This window comes from Colobus angolensis, unplaced genomic scaffold, assembly GCF_000951035.1.
Source record: "Colobus angolensis palliatus isolate OR3802 unplaced genomic scaffold, Cang.pa_1.0 Scaffold29, whole genome shotgun sequence".
NCBI lineage: Eukaryota > Metazoa > Chordata > Mammalia > Primates > Cercopithecidae > Colobus > Colobus angolensis.
The window spans coordinates 7,282,171-7,299,620 of NW_012116154.1; the positions used below are offsets into that span (position 1 = coordinate 7,282,171).

At 34.7% G+C, this 17,450-nt stretch overlaps 1 protein-coding gene across 1 annotated transcript in view; it reads left to right on the forward strand.

Moving 5' to 3' along the window:
- The window catches only part of ARAP2 (ArfGAP with RhoGAP domain, ankyrin repeat and PH domain 2), a 165,170-nt gene that overhangs the window by 74,950 nt on the left and 72,770 nt on the right, over positions 1-17,450 (forward strand). Inside the window, exons 15-18 of the mRNA XM_011949140.1 lie at positions 5,209-5,353; positions 7,760-7,862; positions 8,515-8,713; positions 8,879-8,942. Of these exons, the coding sequence (XP_011804530.1) occupies positions 5,209-5,353; positions 7,760-7,862; positions 8,515-8,713; positions 8,879-8,942 (511 nt within the window). The remainder of the gene's footprint in view (positions 1-5,208; positions 5,354-7,759; positions 7,863-8,514; positions 8,714-8,878; positions 8,943-17,450) is intronic.

The window sequence follows — 17,450 nt, forward strand, 5'->3', positions numbered from 1 at the left end:
CTTCCTTCCTTCCTTCCTTCCTTCCTTCCTTCCTTCCTTCCTTCCTCTCTCTCTTTTCAGATGGAGTCTTGCTCTGTCACCCAAACTGGAATGCAGTGGCACAACCTCAGCTCACTGCAACCTCTGCCTCCCGGGTTCAAGTAATTCTCTTGCCTCAGCCTGCTGAGTATTTGGCATTATAGGCACCCACCGTCACACCCAGCTAATTTTTGTATTTTTAGTAGAGATGAGATTTCACCATGTTGGCCAGGCTGGTCTTGAACTCCTGACCTCAAGTAATCTGCCTGTCTCAGCCTCCCAATGTGCTGGGATTACACGCGTGAGTCATTGTGCCTGGCCCATTATCTTTAAAAATGGAAATCACCCAGGTAGTCAGAAGGCTGGGATAGGAGGATTGCTTGAACACAGCTTGGGCTACATGGGAAGATCATATCTTCTAAAGGTCAGCAACAACAAACAAACTGGAAAATGGAACATGTAATTCCATTGCTCAAGTACATCTAGTGACTCCTCATTCCAGAATATAACCTTATTTTTTATTGTGACCTAAAAGACCTTTTTAGTAGAATGGCGTGAACCCGGGAGGCGGAGCTTGCAGTGAGCCAAGATCGTGCCACTGCACTGCAGCCTGGGAGACAGAGCAAGACTATATCTCTACATGGTTACTTGCCTGGCTGCACTGGTTTCCTCCCTATTCCTGGAACATGCCAAGTCCTTTTCTGCTTCTTCTGGTCCTTTTCACCTGCTGTTCCCTCTGCAAAGAGGGCACTTCTCCCAGTCTGGTTCCTTCTTATTCAGTAATTAATTCAGTCCCCCCTAGTTAGTGAGGCTTCTCTGACACCCTACTAATTTGTGAACCCACTGCCAGCCCTTCTCATTCATAGGATGCTGTGTATATTCGTCCTACCACTGATCACATGGAGATGTGCTGTTTCCATTTATTTGTTTCTCTTTCCCCCGAAGTGAAAGCTCAATGAAGCAACAACTTTTTCTAGCTTGTCAAGGATTATCAAATCTTTGATACCCCAAACAGTGTCAGCACATGGTAGGACATGATAAATATTTGTGGAATGATTGAAGAATCATTTTTTAGGGAAGTTACCACTAGTGTAAATGGATGACTCATATGTCAATAATTTGGTTTTGATCTGTGCATAAAAAGATATAATTGCTGGCACAAAGCATATTTTTGTGCAGAAGGCCGCTACTTACAAATGAATAGGAAAAGTTGAAGTATCCAGAAAAACTTCTGTATTTGTTTTTTTCCCCCTTGAAGTTTGTGCAATAGTGTTGTTTCTGTTGAACATCAGATTTATGAAAAAAATGAATTATTTGGAAAGAGTTAGAGATTAAAGTGTGGTTGTCACCTTTGCCTCTGAAAGCAAGCACTTGGATGCTACCACACCATCAGCAGTTGTCAGGACAGCCATAGAGCAAAATGATTAAAAACAGAGACAAAAGTCTGGGAATAAAATGCATGCAGTTCCAGAGTTTCAGAGGCTTCAAATTGTCAGTTCAGGTTTTCAAGATTTGAAGTTTTTCTAGCCTCTGGTTATGAAGACTGATCTGTATTTTTCTTTTCTTTCTTTTTTTTTTTTTTTGCTTTTCAGTTTAGTGTTCATGAAAAGAAAGATGGATTGCTTTTGTTGAACCTAAGCACAGAGTTGAATAATAGCATCCTGGTTTTGTTTTCCCTTTTCCCTCCTCGACCATATTTTTTCCCTTGATAGCTTACCTTGATTTGTTTACACAATATTCGATTTGTAAAAAGAAAGTGGTTGATTTGGATTACTAGAAATTGTATTTCTGTCTGTTTATATGTAACTTTGTAGATTAACATTGAGGAATTTTGAAGATCTTTTGTTCCGTGAAAGCCTAGATTGTATAGCTTAAACATGTTTTTCCAAGGCTAAAACACATGTATTTTAAATGAAAAGGATTACTAATATATATTAGTATTTGTAGTGGGTGTTGAATACTATTAATTTAGGAAATTTCTCATCATGAAACAAATTCATAGTTTCAAAAAAAAAAATTTTGCCTTAACTACCTCAGATGTATTGTATACATATGTATTAGAAGATATGACTTCTTTACTCTAATACATTTTTGAGATGAATGTATACAGTTCAAGCATTTAACAGATACTGTGAGTAACTGTGCAGCATTAAGAGGGAGGCTTCCAGAACCCACCTGCCTGTTAGGTTAAAACAGCAACTTTCAGAACCCAATTGCCTGAGGTTCCTTCCCCAACTCTGATGCTAAGTACTTAATGTGACCTCTGGAATGTCGATTAACCTGTTATGTGCTAGTGAAAAGGGTACAAGGAAGGGGCATAATATAACTGACATACCTGGGTTGTTCTGAGGAGTCAATGAGTTAAAGCATGTAAAATATGTAGAACAGTGCATGGCACATAAATAATGATGATGGTGATGAAGAGGAGCACTGAAGAGCTTATGTTTAAACACAGTTGCCCCTGACTTCCAGTTAGCCTTTGAGTTTAGATATGTTGTCCTGTAGGCTGTAGCCGACATTTATGGTATCCAACTATATTATGTCTATCATTCCATGGTAGCATTTCAGTTGGTCACCTCTGGGGAATTCTTTACCTGTGCTTGAGTAAATCTTGTAGTAAGGTTTTTCTTCACTGATCTCAACATGAAGATTGAATAGAAAGAATGAATAACCCCTCTTGCCAGTCCTCTAAATTTACTTGCATCCTATAAGCTCCTGTTTATGGAACAGCTGAGGCCTGAGTGTCATCCATTCTGTGGCCCCAGTTTTATGTTGGTAAACAGCTTCCTTTAACAATTAAAATGACTTGTGGAGCAAAGAGGGTTTCAAGGAGGGTACCGACATTTCTCAAAGTCAGATTTAGGAGTGAATATCTAAATTAGCCCAGGCAGACCAGCATCATACAACATAATCTTGCTGAACCTTTTCATTGCTTCCCATATCAATGGGGATGTCATGATTTCCTGTCACAGCTTCATTATCATAAATCCTCAAAGACAGTATGTGTGCCTGCCTTGTCTGACTTCTGGCCCATTTCGCTTACAAAAATAAAGCTAAGAAATGGTTACAGAAATGAGAAAGCTACAGGACTAACTCTCCTCAAACTTATAATTCTAACTGAAAATGAGTTTGTACATACTCTTTTAAAGAGATGTGTCATTTGTTTCCCATTAGAATTTACATAATGAGATTCTGCAGTCACATTTATGTTATGCTTAATTCATTTGGCACTATTTGTTTAAGACCTTCGAATGGCTCCCACTTGTCTAAGTGAGAGAGGCACAAACTCCTGAACACCTGTCAAGTGAGACTCTTGGGGTCTGGCCTCTGCCGTGAACCTGCAATCTTGTTTCCCATTTCCCAACTTCACATGTAATCTGATTCTTTGGGCAAATAGGGTTTCTGCAGTTTCACCTTTCTATGACTTTCTTCTTACTGTTCTTTCCTGATACTATGGAAGGATTGTGGCTCTGAATGCTTTTTTTCCTGCTTTAGAAACATGCCTCCTAAATCATGAGGGATTATTTTATAGACTTTTTTTCTTTGCAGTTTTTTTTTTTATCACTTCAGTATGAGGGGTGGCTTACCTTCTTGAATGCTTCTCATCTACTAAAGAGACAACCTGCTGGTTATCATTTTGAACGCATCTCCCCTTTCATTGGATTATAAGCTGCCTGAGAACAGGGGTGGATCTCCTAATCTATGACAGTGATTAACTATGCACTGAATAATTGTGCATTTTTTATTTATTCTCTTATGAAGATTCTTCTAGACATCTGAGTACATTGCTTTGAAATTACTTCCAAACTCCCTTTGATAAAGTATTTTGACTTTATCTTTTCTTATATTTTAGAAACTCGCAATGAATGTTCATTTAAAAATTGTGGCTTTTCATGATTTTTATCTAACTGTGCAGGACGTACACTGTGACTCCGGATTTGAGGGCCCTGGAATTATATATCACCTTTGACCAGGAATTGCTTTGGTCTCTGTTAGCTTTATTTTCCAGTGCCCATAAAAGATTCGTTTATGCTATTTGCTTCTGCCAGTCATGATTGGACTTTCCATTTGGTAATTCATTTTCAGAGTACTGTGTCCTATCTAGCTCTCTAGATGTCACCATTTTGATTGTTACTCCTTGTGATTGTTTTTTGAAGCCAACTACATTGTCTTGTTTTCTTTCATGTCACCCCCACACCCACGTAAGATTCTGATCATATGCTAAAGGAAAAAATTGAAATTAGTTTAATATATTCTTAAGCTTTTAAATTAGTTTGACTAATAATTTGAGACTTACAGCAAAGTTCTAAGAATAGTGCAAATAGTTCTCATATACCTTTTACCCAGATGTATCAATTATTAACATTTTACATTTGCTGTATTTTTCTTTCTGTGTATGTGTATATATATGTCTATGTATAATACACATATATATGTATCATGTATGTATATATGGGTGCATATTTATCTCATACTTTCTTTATATGCACACTTAAAAGTAAGTTGCAGACATGACACCTCTTTACCTTTAGTAGTTTAGTATGTATTTCTTTAGAAGAAGGGCATTTATAAATAATACCCTAAAGTAACCACAGAACAGTAATCCAACTTCAGAAATTATCTAATATACAGACTTTCTTCATTATACCAAATATGTAGACCTTAGTAGTCTTAGTGTCTGTAGATCTAATCTATATTTTAGGTGATGGTCTGATTTAGCCTGCAGGTGGTAGTGTGCTGACTTCCGTATAAGATGAATTTGAAATCTTCTGAACAAGCATTAAGGGCCCTGCAGATTCTGACCCTTCTTTTGCATACCTACCATAAGCTGCAGTCTCACTTTTCATGCTACTTTTTTTTTTTCCTTTTAATACTCTGTACAGACATTTCATTCTTTGCAGCTTCAGAGTTGTTTTTCAGCAACCTCTTTATGTCTCTGCCTTCTCTGGTCATCAATGTCACAGTCATTTTTATTTTATACATTCCTTGCTACTAGATTATAAATTCTTTGGAGAGCAGAGAATGTGACAACTTTATATCCCATGCAGCAATATCATATACTTTATGTGAAATAGGCAATTAATAAATGTATTTACTTGCGTCCAACCATTATTTAGAAGCATGTATTTGTTTTTAAAATTAGATTCGTGATTAGCTCAATTTGTTATTTGTTTTGTTTTAAATTCTTAGAGACAAATAAAAAGTGGTGTGTTTTGGAAGGAGGCTTCTTGAGTTACTATGAAAGCGATAAGTCTACCACACCTAATGGCACCATTAATATCAATGAAGTTATCTGCCTGGCTATACACAAAGAGGACTTCTATTTAAATACTGGGTAGGTCTATCTTTACACAATTAGGAGGTAAAATGTATTTTCAGATAATTATACCAGGTAATGAGAGTTTTGTTATTTTAATTCTTTAGTTGCTTCTAATAGAAGGGTTGAATGGTTTTTGAAGCTTACTTACCTTGCACTTTTGGAAATTTCTTTTGGGAATTCACTATAAAGCAGGAAAACTAAAATATTTGTAGTAGGTAATATGAAGTGCTAACATGTTTGAATCAAATCTTATGTATTTTTTTTTGAGACGGAGTCTCGTTCTGTCATCCAGACTGGAGTGCAGTGGCGCGATCTCGGCTCACTGCAACCTCTGCCTCCTGGGTTCAAATGATTCTCATGTCTCAGCCTCCTGAGTAACTGAGATTGCACACTGCACCACACTTAGTTAATTTTTGTATTTTTAGTAGAGATGGGGTTACACCATATTGGCCAGGCTGGTCTCAAACTCCTGACCTCAAGTGATCCACCCATCTCGACCTCCCAAAGTACTAGGATTACAAGCGTGAGCCGCTGTGCCTGGCCAAATCTTATGTAAATGTATATCATATCATTTATGACCATTGTAGTCATTTAATTTTTTTACCTATTATTTAAAATAGTGTGCTAGTGGTAAAATTCATTTATCCATTTAATGAGTATCATAATTAAAACAGATAAGAAAGGAGAATATTCTATGACGATCTATTCACATTAAAATAAACAATATTTAATAGTATATTGAAATGCTAAATTTCTTAAAGATATATTTGTTAATTTAATGGTCAGAAAAAGTCACAATGAATAGATTAAGCATTATTTATGTAATATATTTGACTCACCTATACTATAGTTTAAATAAATCTCCATGAGAACTTTAAAAGCAGGCCCCCTAAGATCTTTGGTGTGAAAGTATCTTACCATGTTTTTTGATGTAATTAATGAAAAACATTGACATTAAAATCTGAAAAAAATCAGTTTTATAGGAACATAGATTTTAAATAAGATTTTTATATGAGAAAGGGAAGAAATTTGCAAAGCTCTTATTTACATAAAACTACATTGAACATATTACCTTTATTTTATGACTAATTGAGATGACTTGTTTTCTAGTAAATCTGATTTGATTTATGATGTGAACAAAACTGATTACTAATTGACTTTTGTTTTAATCTTAATAGTGTTTTACCCTAAATGATTATTCAATGTAATATGACTTATGGAATGTTAAAATAAGTGTATTCTATATATTAAGTTACTAATTAGTAAATGAAATATAACAAATATAATTAATACTAGTTTATGTCAGTATATTAATATGTTAAAAATAAAATATTCTTGATAACATATACTGATACAAGTAGATATGCAAAGAGAAAGTATCTACAATGAGATGCGGTTAAAAAATAATTGTTGCCATAATATTTTTGCTAAATTGCCTCAAATAGCACATTGGAGAGTATGACCTCAATAATGTAGGCACTGAAGAGTTATACAGACATATTTTAGGAAGAGAGCTGGAAGAAGTGGTAAGGAGATTGGAGGAAGAGAGACTGTAATTGTTGAGAATTTAACTAGAGGAAGAGGGTGAGCTGATAAGATTAAAAGACTGACTGGACAAAGAGTTGATGTTAAGGGGAAGAATAAGTTACACTCAGGGGCTTTGAGCTTGTTGTGATGAGGCTGAGTGTGATGCTTCTAAATTAGGACATGAAGGAGATACAGCAGGCTTGGGATGGAAAAGAGGAGAAAGGAAGATGACTTTGGCATAGGGTATTTTGAGCTTTTTAGGTAACAGTAGCACACATACTTAGCATGTGCTAAGAAATAAATGGAGTTGTGAATGAGGAACTCACGAAAGAATTCAGAGCATGGTATGTTGCTTTAATGTTATCTATAGTAAGAGTTAGAAATTTGGGGTAAGTTGAGATGATGAAAGGAACATTTATCTTTCTTACGAAAACTGTAAGAGAGTGTTAATGCTTCATGTGTTTGTGTTCTGGAGGGAACCTCTGTATGACTGGGCCTATTTGAAGTTAGACAAAAAGAGTATTAAAAACAGTTGGGGCAATGTTTCCTTTGAACAGTTGGTCAGAGTAAATCAAGAAGGAGTGGTGAGAGAGGGAAGACCGGACCGAGGAGAGCCCTTTGCTACATCAGTCAACTGATGAGTGTCCAGGGTGTAAACAAAGTTATACAATAGAATGATTAAGTGATTATACAAAATATTCCTTTTGTCCAGTCCAGTGTGTTCCATTTACCTCATCTGAATAAAATGCAAACCATTAACAGAATCTGATAGGATGATTTCATAGCATTACTTTATTTTAAAAGAAATTTAATTAAAAACTTGACCTGTGTGCTATTTGTTTTCTTAGGAGCCAAACGTAACTGGTAGTATCTTTTTATTTGTGCATGTTTTAGGCCCATCTTTATCTTTGAGATCTACCTACCCTCAGATCGTGTGTTTTTATTTGGAGCTGAAACATCTCAAGCTCAAAGAAAATGGACAGAGGCAATAGCCAAGGTATTTAAATATGATGTTATTGCTCTAAATCCAGACAAGATTCTGAAGTGGGAGTCTGTGTTTGAGCTTCAGGGGTCCATGAAAGTTTCATATAAGATTATAGGAATAAAGTTCATACTTCATTAGATTTTCAAAGAAAGTTGTCAAGAGGTAGCTACCTTCGAGGAGCCTTAAGCAGGGAAGAAATTAAAGTAAAACTTGGAGAAATAATTCTTCAAATTAAGGCTACGTTTTTGATGGTTAGGATATTCTCAATATTGTAAAGTCATTTCTGTGTGTGTCTTTTTTTAGGTAGATATTTTATTCAAGGTATACACAAAGGAGAAAGGAGCAGATTCAGGAAAATATATAAATGGTGAAAAATGCTGAAGGTTGACATTTTGAAAAGTTCTACAAATCAATCAAGAGAATGTCTTGCGGTTTCAACTCTGTAGCAAGACAAGTGGTTTAAGATGCTGCCATTTGAAAATGCATTATAGTTGTTCAGTTTTAAGACTGATAGCAAGTTTAATTTTTTTGAATTTGATGTTACCTTTGAATCTTTAAAATAGAAAAACTAAGATAATTTGTCTATCTTCTCTCATATCTGTAGATAGGGAAGGGATTTCCTATTTTCACTGTCTTTATTACTTTTTTGTATTTGTTTTAACAGCATTTTGTTCCCTTATTTGCTGAAAACTTAACAGAAGCTGACTATGATTTGATTGGTCAACTCTTCTACAAAGACTGCCATGCCCTGGATCAGTGGAGAAAAGGCTGGTTTGCTATGGACAAATCCAGTTTACATTTTTGCCTTCAAATGCAAGAAGTTCAGGGAGATAGAATGCACTTAAGAAGACTGCAGGAGCTGAGTAAGAGTTTTTTTCCTCCCTTATCTTTGGAACACATTTCTTTATTGCATACAATGATGGCTCACTTCCAAACTTATGACTAAACAGTATTAATATTTGTGTCTTCATGGATGTTTATTTTAGAGTTTTAAAAAAATAAGTTTTTGCTTTTCGTTCTCCCTTCAGCAATCAGCACAATGGTTCAAAATGGGGAAAAACTGGATGTCTTACTCTTGGTAGAAAAAGGGAGGTAAGTGCCTTTTTGCTTTTTGTTCTTTATCTCAACAACTCTGGGCAGTGGAATTTTTTTGTTTTATTGTTATTATCTTGAGGGAGAAAGCAATATTTTAAAACCTGTTGAAATTTTCTGAATCATATAAATATACATATATATAGTATATAGTCTTTCTTTGGAAAGACTATACCAATGATATTTACATATTTCTATAATTTTTATGACAGACTTATTGTGATCAATTATTGTATAGTTTTCTATAGACCGAGATTCCTCTGTGACATTTACATTTAAATATTTGGAAAGCAGTTTGGTAATTATAAATGTATCTTCCTGGTAAGAATATAATGACTATAAATTGTATTCTGAATTATCTATGCATGTGGGTCACGCATAGCTAAAATTTGATCTCTTGAATTTATTCAGTTTTTCAGTAACTAGTAAGCGTCTACTGTGCATCAGGGACTGTTAAAGGTATTGGTGATATCATGATGAATAAAGCAGACAAGTCCCTACCATCATGAAACATGCATACTATTAGGGGAAACAGTGTAAGCAGACAAAAATAATTATATGCTGTTCTGTCCGTCAATTTTAAATTCTACACAGAAAAATAAGTAATATAAAAATAGTCTGAATGGATGGTATCTGTGTTTGCTGGCTAACAGAAGAAATATTGGATGAAAGATCTTCATAAAGTGAAAAAGTAAACTTTGCAGTAATCCAGATAGAGTATTGCAGGTGTAGGGCCAAGGGTATTTGAAGACTCTCAGAGTGTGTTGTACTTGGCGTGTTCAAGTTCTGCAAGGAAGCTGTGGTGGCTGGGAATATTTGAATGAAAGAGAGAGTGGGAAGAAATGATTTCAGAGATACCCACAGCCTGATCATATAGGGTCTTATCAGTTATGATGTGTAAAGATTTGAAATTTAATCAAAATATGATGGGAAGCTGCTCAGTCTGAGAGCTGGGAAGTGGAATGGTCTGATTTATGTTTTTACTGGATTACTCTGACTCCAGATGAACAAGCTTCTGGGGGAATGAAAGCGAAAGTGGGTGTTTAGTTAGGATGCTGGCCGGGAAAGCAATGGCTTACCTGAGAATAGGAGTGGTTGGGTATATCGTGAAGGTAGAGGTGTCAGGATCTGTTGATGGATCAAATAACTGTAAGAGTCAAGGATGATCCCAGAATTCTTGACCTGAGCAATTACTGACTTATGGTGCTGTTTTTTGAGAGAACAAATACTTGGAGCATAGAGGTAGGATATTCATAAGTTTAAGACACTAGATCAAGAATTTGGTTTTGGGAATGGTGACTCGGAAATGTCTCTTTGGTGACAAAGTGGATCTGGTGAGTAAGCAGTTGAATATGCATGTCTAGAATTAAGTGAAGAGGTTATATCTGGAGATATAAATTTGGGAGTCACGACTGTGCTCTTGCTATTTTGCTAAGGAACTGGACAGGTTCACCTAGTAGAGAGTGTGGATAGAAAAGAGAGTTGAAGATATAGCTGTTATGTAAAGGTCTAGAAGAGGAGAGTGATCAAGCAAAGAAGCCTGAGAAGGAGCAGCTGGGAACATACCAGAGCAATTAGGAAGACAGTTTCTTTTATTTTTAACTTTGGATTCAGGGGCACATATCTACGTATGTGCAGATTTGTTACATGGTTATATTGTGTAGTGCTAGGATTTGGGCTTCTATTGAGCCCATCACCCAAGTAGTGACCATAGTACCCAATAGGTAGTTTTTCAGCCCTTGCCCCCTTTGGTCTCCACTTTTGGAGTTTTCAGTGTCTATTATTTCCATCTCTATTTCCGTGTATACTCATTGTTTATCTCCCACTTATAAGTGACCACATGCAGTATTTGATTTTCTGTTTCTGTTTTAATTCACTTAGGATAAGGACCTTCAGCTGCATCCATGTTACTGCAAAGGACTTGACTTCATTCCTTTTTTATGGCTGTGTAGTATTCCATGGTATATGTGACCACATTTTCCTTAGCCCATAAACCACTGATCGGCACTTGAGTTGATTCCACATCTTTACTCTTGTGAATAGTGCTGTGATAAACATATGGGTTCAGGTACCTTTTTGGTAGAACCATTTTTTTTTTTTTCCTTTGGAGAGATACCTAGTAGTGGGATTGCTGGATTGAATGGTAGTTCTATTTGTAGTTCTTTGGAAAATCTTCAAACTGCCTTTCTTCTTCAACAAATTAGGCATTTTTCCCCTTGGCTTCTTATAATTTGCTTAAAAAAAAAAACTCTTAATTTTACTGGGTCAGTATGGTTTGCTCTATAATAGTGCAAGATTATTTGTATTCTTACAAAAAAGTGATCTAGAGAAAAGAAAACACTATTAAAATCATAAGATAAAACATATTTACTACTCATTAAGTGGAAGTAGGTCATCATGAAGGTATTCATTGGTGTCTTTATATGTGTGGGCTGAGGAGGGGTTGATCATGCTGTCTTGGAGGGTGGCAGAGGCAAAAGAAAAATCTGTATGAAGGAATCTGTGCAGTTCAATCTTATGTTGTTCAAAGTTTAACTGCAATATTAAAATATAGCTAAATAAGCCTTCATTTGATTATTTTTATTGCTGTGACAAGGATAATGACTTTCAATGGTTTTCGGAACCTGCCTTTCCTTCAACTTCACGGGACGACATCAAGAGCTTTATACAGCAAGCATATTGCTGATTAGATATTTATGTCAGATTGTGTTTTTTAACTTCTAGGCATAATTAGGACTTTGCCTTTTTACTTATTTCTTGGATTATTATGGTTAATGATACTTTATATTATTATTTTTGGTACCAGATGATGATTTCACTGTACTGTCAGAGTACTGTTATGTCCAGAAATAATGAGGAATTATTAGGTATAGATAGGATTTAGCATGAAAATACTAGCATAAATGCAGTTTTACAGTCATTTATTAATATTTATGGAATGCCTACTGACTGCCACTTCCATGGCAGGAAAATAAAAAAGGTAAACAATATAAACTTGATGTCTGACCCCTCAGAGTTTATGTTCTTAAACAGATAGGCAAGCATCAGCTTAGCAAATGTGTTTATCCTTTTCATTTTTTCAGGTTATTATAGCCAAGGTTTTTTTGTACCATTTTTTTAATCTATGAAGGATTTGACCAGTGGTACATAGGTTTGAATTAAAATGTAGCAAACGTGGATTAGAATGATTTAGTTTGATGAAATTCTATTTAGTGCTTACTGCACGCAGTCCACCCCCTCACAAATGCAAGATGTGGAAGCCAGAGCACTAAATGTTTTGTTATTTTGTATGTTTTGATCTTACCCTGGACTGCAGAAATCAGGAGATAAAATTCATTTTTAATATTGTTTTTGAGTTCATGGAAAAGTAGAAAACTAATGAATTCCAAAATAATGGTCACAGACACTTAGTAACATTTTTGGTAATTCAAAGTTTTTGTCTACATGTGTTACGAACAAGTTATGTTGAAAGTATTTTTTATGAAAGTGAAGAGTAATAATAGGAGTGGGAGAAACGTGAGGATAAATATAACCAAGATGTTTTCCTTAAATCTCTTCGCATAGCTAATGTACCATACCCACCACTTAAAAGCACCTGTATTATAACATGCTTCTGTCTTTGGTTTACTTACTTTTCCTTTTTACTCCAAATCAATATCATCTGATAATAACAATGATGACAGTAGGGCAGTTAACGTGTGCTAAGCCCCATTTTAAGTACTTAAACAGCCTTCTTTTGCCTATATGATATTGAGGAGAATGGTTCATTTTAAAGTTAAGATCATTTTGTAACTTAAATATTTTTTTAAAAAAGTGTTCAATATTCATTTACCAATATCTTTGTAGAGATATTTCTCAGGATTTAAATAAACAAGTGTACTAGGAGTCTGGATAGACACTAAGTTACTAGAATTCAAAATTTAAGCATTTATTAGAAAAATAAAAATGTTTACTAGAAAACATTTTTAAAAAATTATTAGAAAACATGTCCATACAATTCCTACATAATTGAAAATGGAGTAGAGAGAAGGGAGGTCAACATCGTACATGAAAGTAAAGAATCTGCACAGTAGATGACAAGAACATGAGGTTATGAACCCTGACAGAACAAAGACCATACATACGTGGCAGGCACCTGTATGGTGCAAAACAGGGTCTCATATTTATGTATCTACTTATGTACATAGACATATAAACTTATGTGTGTGTATTCTGTGACTACATAGACATCATATAGGGAATAATGGAAAAAGGAGCAGGTTTGGGAGAGAGCCTGGGAGATAATGAGTTTAAAACATGTTGAGCATGAGATTTCTTATAAGTCATCTAAGAATAAATTGATGGGAGAAAGTTATTTTTATGGATAAGATATTCATGAAAAGATGAACAGGTTGGAGATAACAGATATTGGAGTTATCAGCGTGAAGAAGGAAGAAGGTGAAATTACTTAGGGTGATTCTATGGAAGGAGAGAAGAAGAAATCCTGTGTTGGAGCTTTGATGACTATACATCATTTTTAGGGGAATTTGTCAGGCAGTAGTAGCTGCTTGTTTACTCAGAGAGTGAGGCCAGAAACTAAGAGAGAGTACAAAGTGTTACAAAGCCCAGGAAGAGAGTGTCTCAAAAAGGAAGGATCAGTTAAAAATGTCAAGTGTTGATACAAGGACATACCCAGTGAGAATACACACTCCATGAGATAAATGATTTGAAGTCCATCTGGTGACTTGGGGGAGAGCAGAAGTGAACAGGCAGGTACTAGATCAGATTAAGAATGGAAACTGAATAAAGTGAGATAGCTGGTGAGGTCAATTTGTCAAAGATGTCTGGAGGGAGGTTCATAGGATTAACTAGGCAAGGGATTTGACCCAGAAAGGGCATATATGTGCAGTTTGTTTTCAGATGGCTTGAAATTGTACACGTATAAATTTTGATGGAAAAGAAATATAAAATGGGAGGGATTGAAGGTCTAAGAGAGAGTACAAGCAAGAGAGCAAGATCCCTCAACTGCAAAAGTAAGAAAAGAAGAACTGATGGATGATTTTGGATGTTGATAGTTTTCTCCATGTGGTAGTGGGATGTTGAGAGAGATACCAGTCAATTTTCAATTGCTTTGTGAACTGGGAGATAAGAGTGACGACCCTTGAGCTTCTGGCCCGGGTGATTCTATGAATGATAGTATCATTTGTCAAGATAGAGACTATGCACTTCTCTCCCAGTACTCAAACATAGCTAGTTAATTATAGCTGTGATTGTTGAAAAGCTGTTTCAGTACCATGCCAAAATGAGAAAATTTCATTGTACCACCCTGGTTTTCATCTCCCTTTTGATCTATTAGCCCTTTGGGAAATGATGACTGTCAGCAATGGTAGATTCTGTTAGACTTGTCAGTGACAGATAAAATTGTGGCTTCTGGAAGTAAAACAACTTCCAGTTATTTATACTGATGGCCTATAGAGATAGTGTGAATAGTTGAAAGAAAGAAAAACCAACCAGCTTAAGCTTGAACCTTTAATTTTTGCTAGTAGCAGCTTGAGCCAGAAATGTAAATCATACATAAATTTAATGAGTTAATTTCACGTATTTTTCCTGTTCTTATCTACCTTTGATTAAAATGCTGAAATACATTAATGTTTTTTAAAAGCAAAGAGGAGAAAGAATCCCCTAAACTGGAAATGTCTATAAATTGATAATTATCCCCTGTATATAGTCACTATTTAGATAGATATTTTAATCTTCATGGCCATTTTCTCTATATGCATAGCATGAGTGTCTTTAGACAGAAAAATATTGCAATAATATTTTCCACACATGAGCATTTTTGCTCTAAAAAGCTCTAAACAGAAGGTGTTCCAGATGGTGTCGTTTTAATGTGTATTCTTTGTATACTTTAAAAATTATTTTGGAAAATAAAGCTTTCTTGATTACACTTAAGGGTTTCTGGCATGCTATTTGATGTTGTTATTGGGACTTAGATTTTGTGCTTTTCTTTTAGGCCTTACTACTGTTTGTGCAAATAAAAAAAAATCATATTGTCAAATATCTCTTGTTAGCGAATATTTTAGACCAGGAAGGCAGAAGGCATTTTCCTGGACAGTAGGAAATTGTATCGTCACTTTGACTGAAATGTTCAAGAAATTACATATTTGTCTCAAAATTTGAGAACTATTTTTGCACTTTAACCCACATCTTCTGCATATGTTTTCTAAGAAATAAGTTACTGTGTTTACCATTTTCACATTCCATAGCTGCATGCCCATTGCCATAGACACTTACTATGCTTTTGTTGAAAGGTTGCTGGTTTTAATAAACACAATGTGAATAAGTAAACTGTGTTATCAGAAACAGAAAAGACTAGTGTGTTTTTCTGTTTTAGATTCCTTGGTTGATATATAGTAAAGCATAATACACTTGATGTCTCCCAAGCTTGACTGCATTTCAGTTTTAATTGCAAATTCTTCACATAAAGAAGCTTAACACTGGGGAATAAACACTTTATCAGTATGTTTCACAATTACGGAACAGATTACTTTTGTCAGTTTGGGAGATTAACATCCTAAGTTTAATATTCCTTATTTCCTATCACTTTATTCCATATGATCTTTTCTCCCCCTTCAATGTGTTTTATAGCAGCTAATATGTTAGCAATACTCCAGAGGCTGAATTATCTTAAAGTGGTTTCTAAATTGTGCATGTAATTGCAAATTAAACAGTAGCCTATTGCCCACAATATAAGCTTGAATGCTTTTGTAACTTTCTGATGATTTAATTCTTAGAGATGGCTTAATCTGAATATTGCCAAGGCAAACAAGAGATTCTCTTTTCTCACCACCCCCACAGGTTTTAAAAAAAAGAAAGGGACTCTTAGAAAACATATTAAGTGATTTTATGTTCAAGAAAATTATGATAAAGGGAATGTATGTCTATTAACAAAAGGTAGACTTTAAAATGTATGTTATTTGCTTTAACAATTTTGTTTCATTTAGTTCAAAGTACCTCTATGTACCAGGAGTTAAGCTTATGAAGAAATAAGTATGATATGATGGGGAAAAATGGACAAAAGAATGAGCAGATCCCTCTAAGCTATGTGTGTGTGTGTGTGTGTGTGTGTGTGTGTGTGTGTGTGTGTGTGTATTGTTTTTGTTGTGTTTTTTAAAGAAAAGTATTTTTAACTGGATCTATCATCCTATGAAGGACTTAGGTAGGAAGAAATGAAGGGGGCCTGAGACACAAGGTAGTCCAAGAGGTAGAAATAATAGGTTCAGATAAATAGGATGGGCTAGAAACAACCTCAGTATGGGTTGGCCTTAACTTTGAGTGCTTGAGGAGGACGCATGAGACAATGGGCCTGGAAAGATAGATTGATTCTCTATTAGTATTTTCAATTGAATTTAATTCATAACTTGCCTTATTCTGGAAAGCATTTCTGAGTAACTCCTGAGTATTTGGAAGTTTAATATGTTTCCAAATAACCCATACTTCACAGTAGAAATCACAGGAAAAATTAGGAAATATTTGATCAATGATAATAAAATCATAACATCAAAATTGTGTGATGGAGCTACAGAAGTATTTCAAGGAAGTTGAAGGCTTTAAATGCTTATGCTAAATCAAAAGATCTAAAATCCATCCTCTAAACTTTTACCTTAAAAATCTAAAAAAGAGCAACTTAGACCTAATGTGGTTCAGAGAATGAATTGATACAGACAGTAGAAAGAAAGAATAAATGGAATATATTTAAAAAAAAAAAAAAGAAAATCTGAGTCACCAGTAGCTGGTCCTATGAAATAATCAATTTAGTTAATAAATTTTTAACTTTTTTTGGAAAAGTTAAGAAAATTGATAAAGCTCTAACTAGAAGATAGGACAGAAGATACAAATTACCAGTATCATAAAACTATGGATCATTTTAATATTTAAAAGATAAGAAAATATTATGACCAACTTCATACCAATGAATTTAACACATTGGATATAATCAAAACAATTTTTTCAAATACAGGAATTAGGCAAACATATTTATTCCCACCACTTCTATTTAACGTTTTATTTCTGGTTTAATATGATAAAGCAAGGAAATTGGAGAGAATCATAAGTATTGGAATTATAAGTTAAAAACTCAATTATAATTTGTACTTTAAGCAACATGGTTAATAAAATGAAATCATGCACTGGTACTATTCAAAATATATGTGTCTGATATAGCACTCATATCCAAAACATGGACAGAATACATATAATTCAATTAGAAGAAGACAAAAACCCGATAAAATAACAAAAAAAATGAATAGAGGTGTCTAAAAGAATATCTATGAATAGCCAACAAGCACATGTAAAGTTAATTACCAGAGAAATACAAATTAAAACCACAATGAGATCACACTGAATAAACTAAGTTTTTTTAAAATGTGGCATGCAAAGCGTTGGCCAGTATGGTGGGATTGTGAAATAGTACATTCATTTTGGGAAGCAGTTTAGAGGGTTTTTGTTTTTAAAAAGAATACAGTCAGT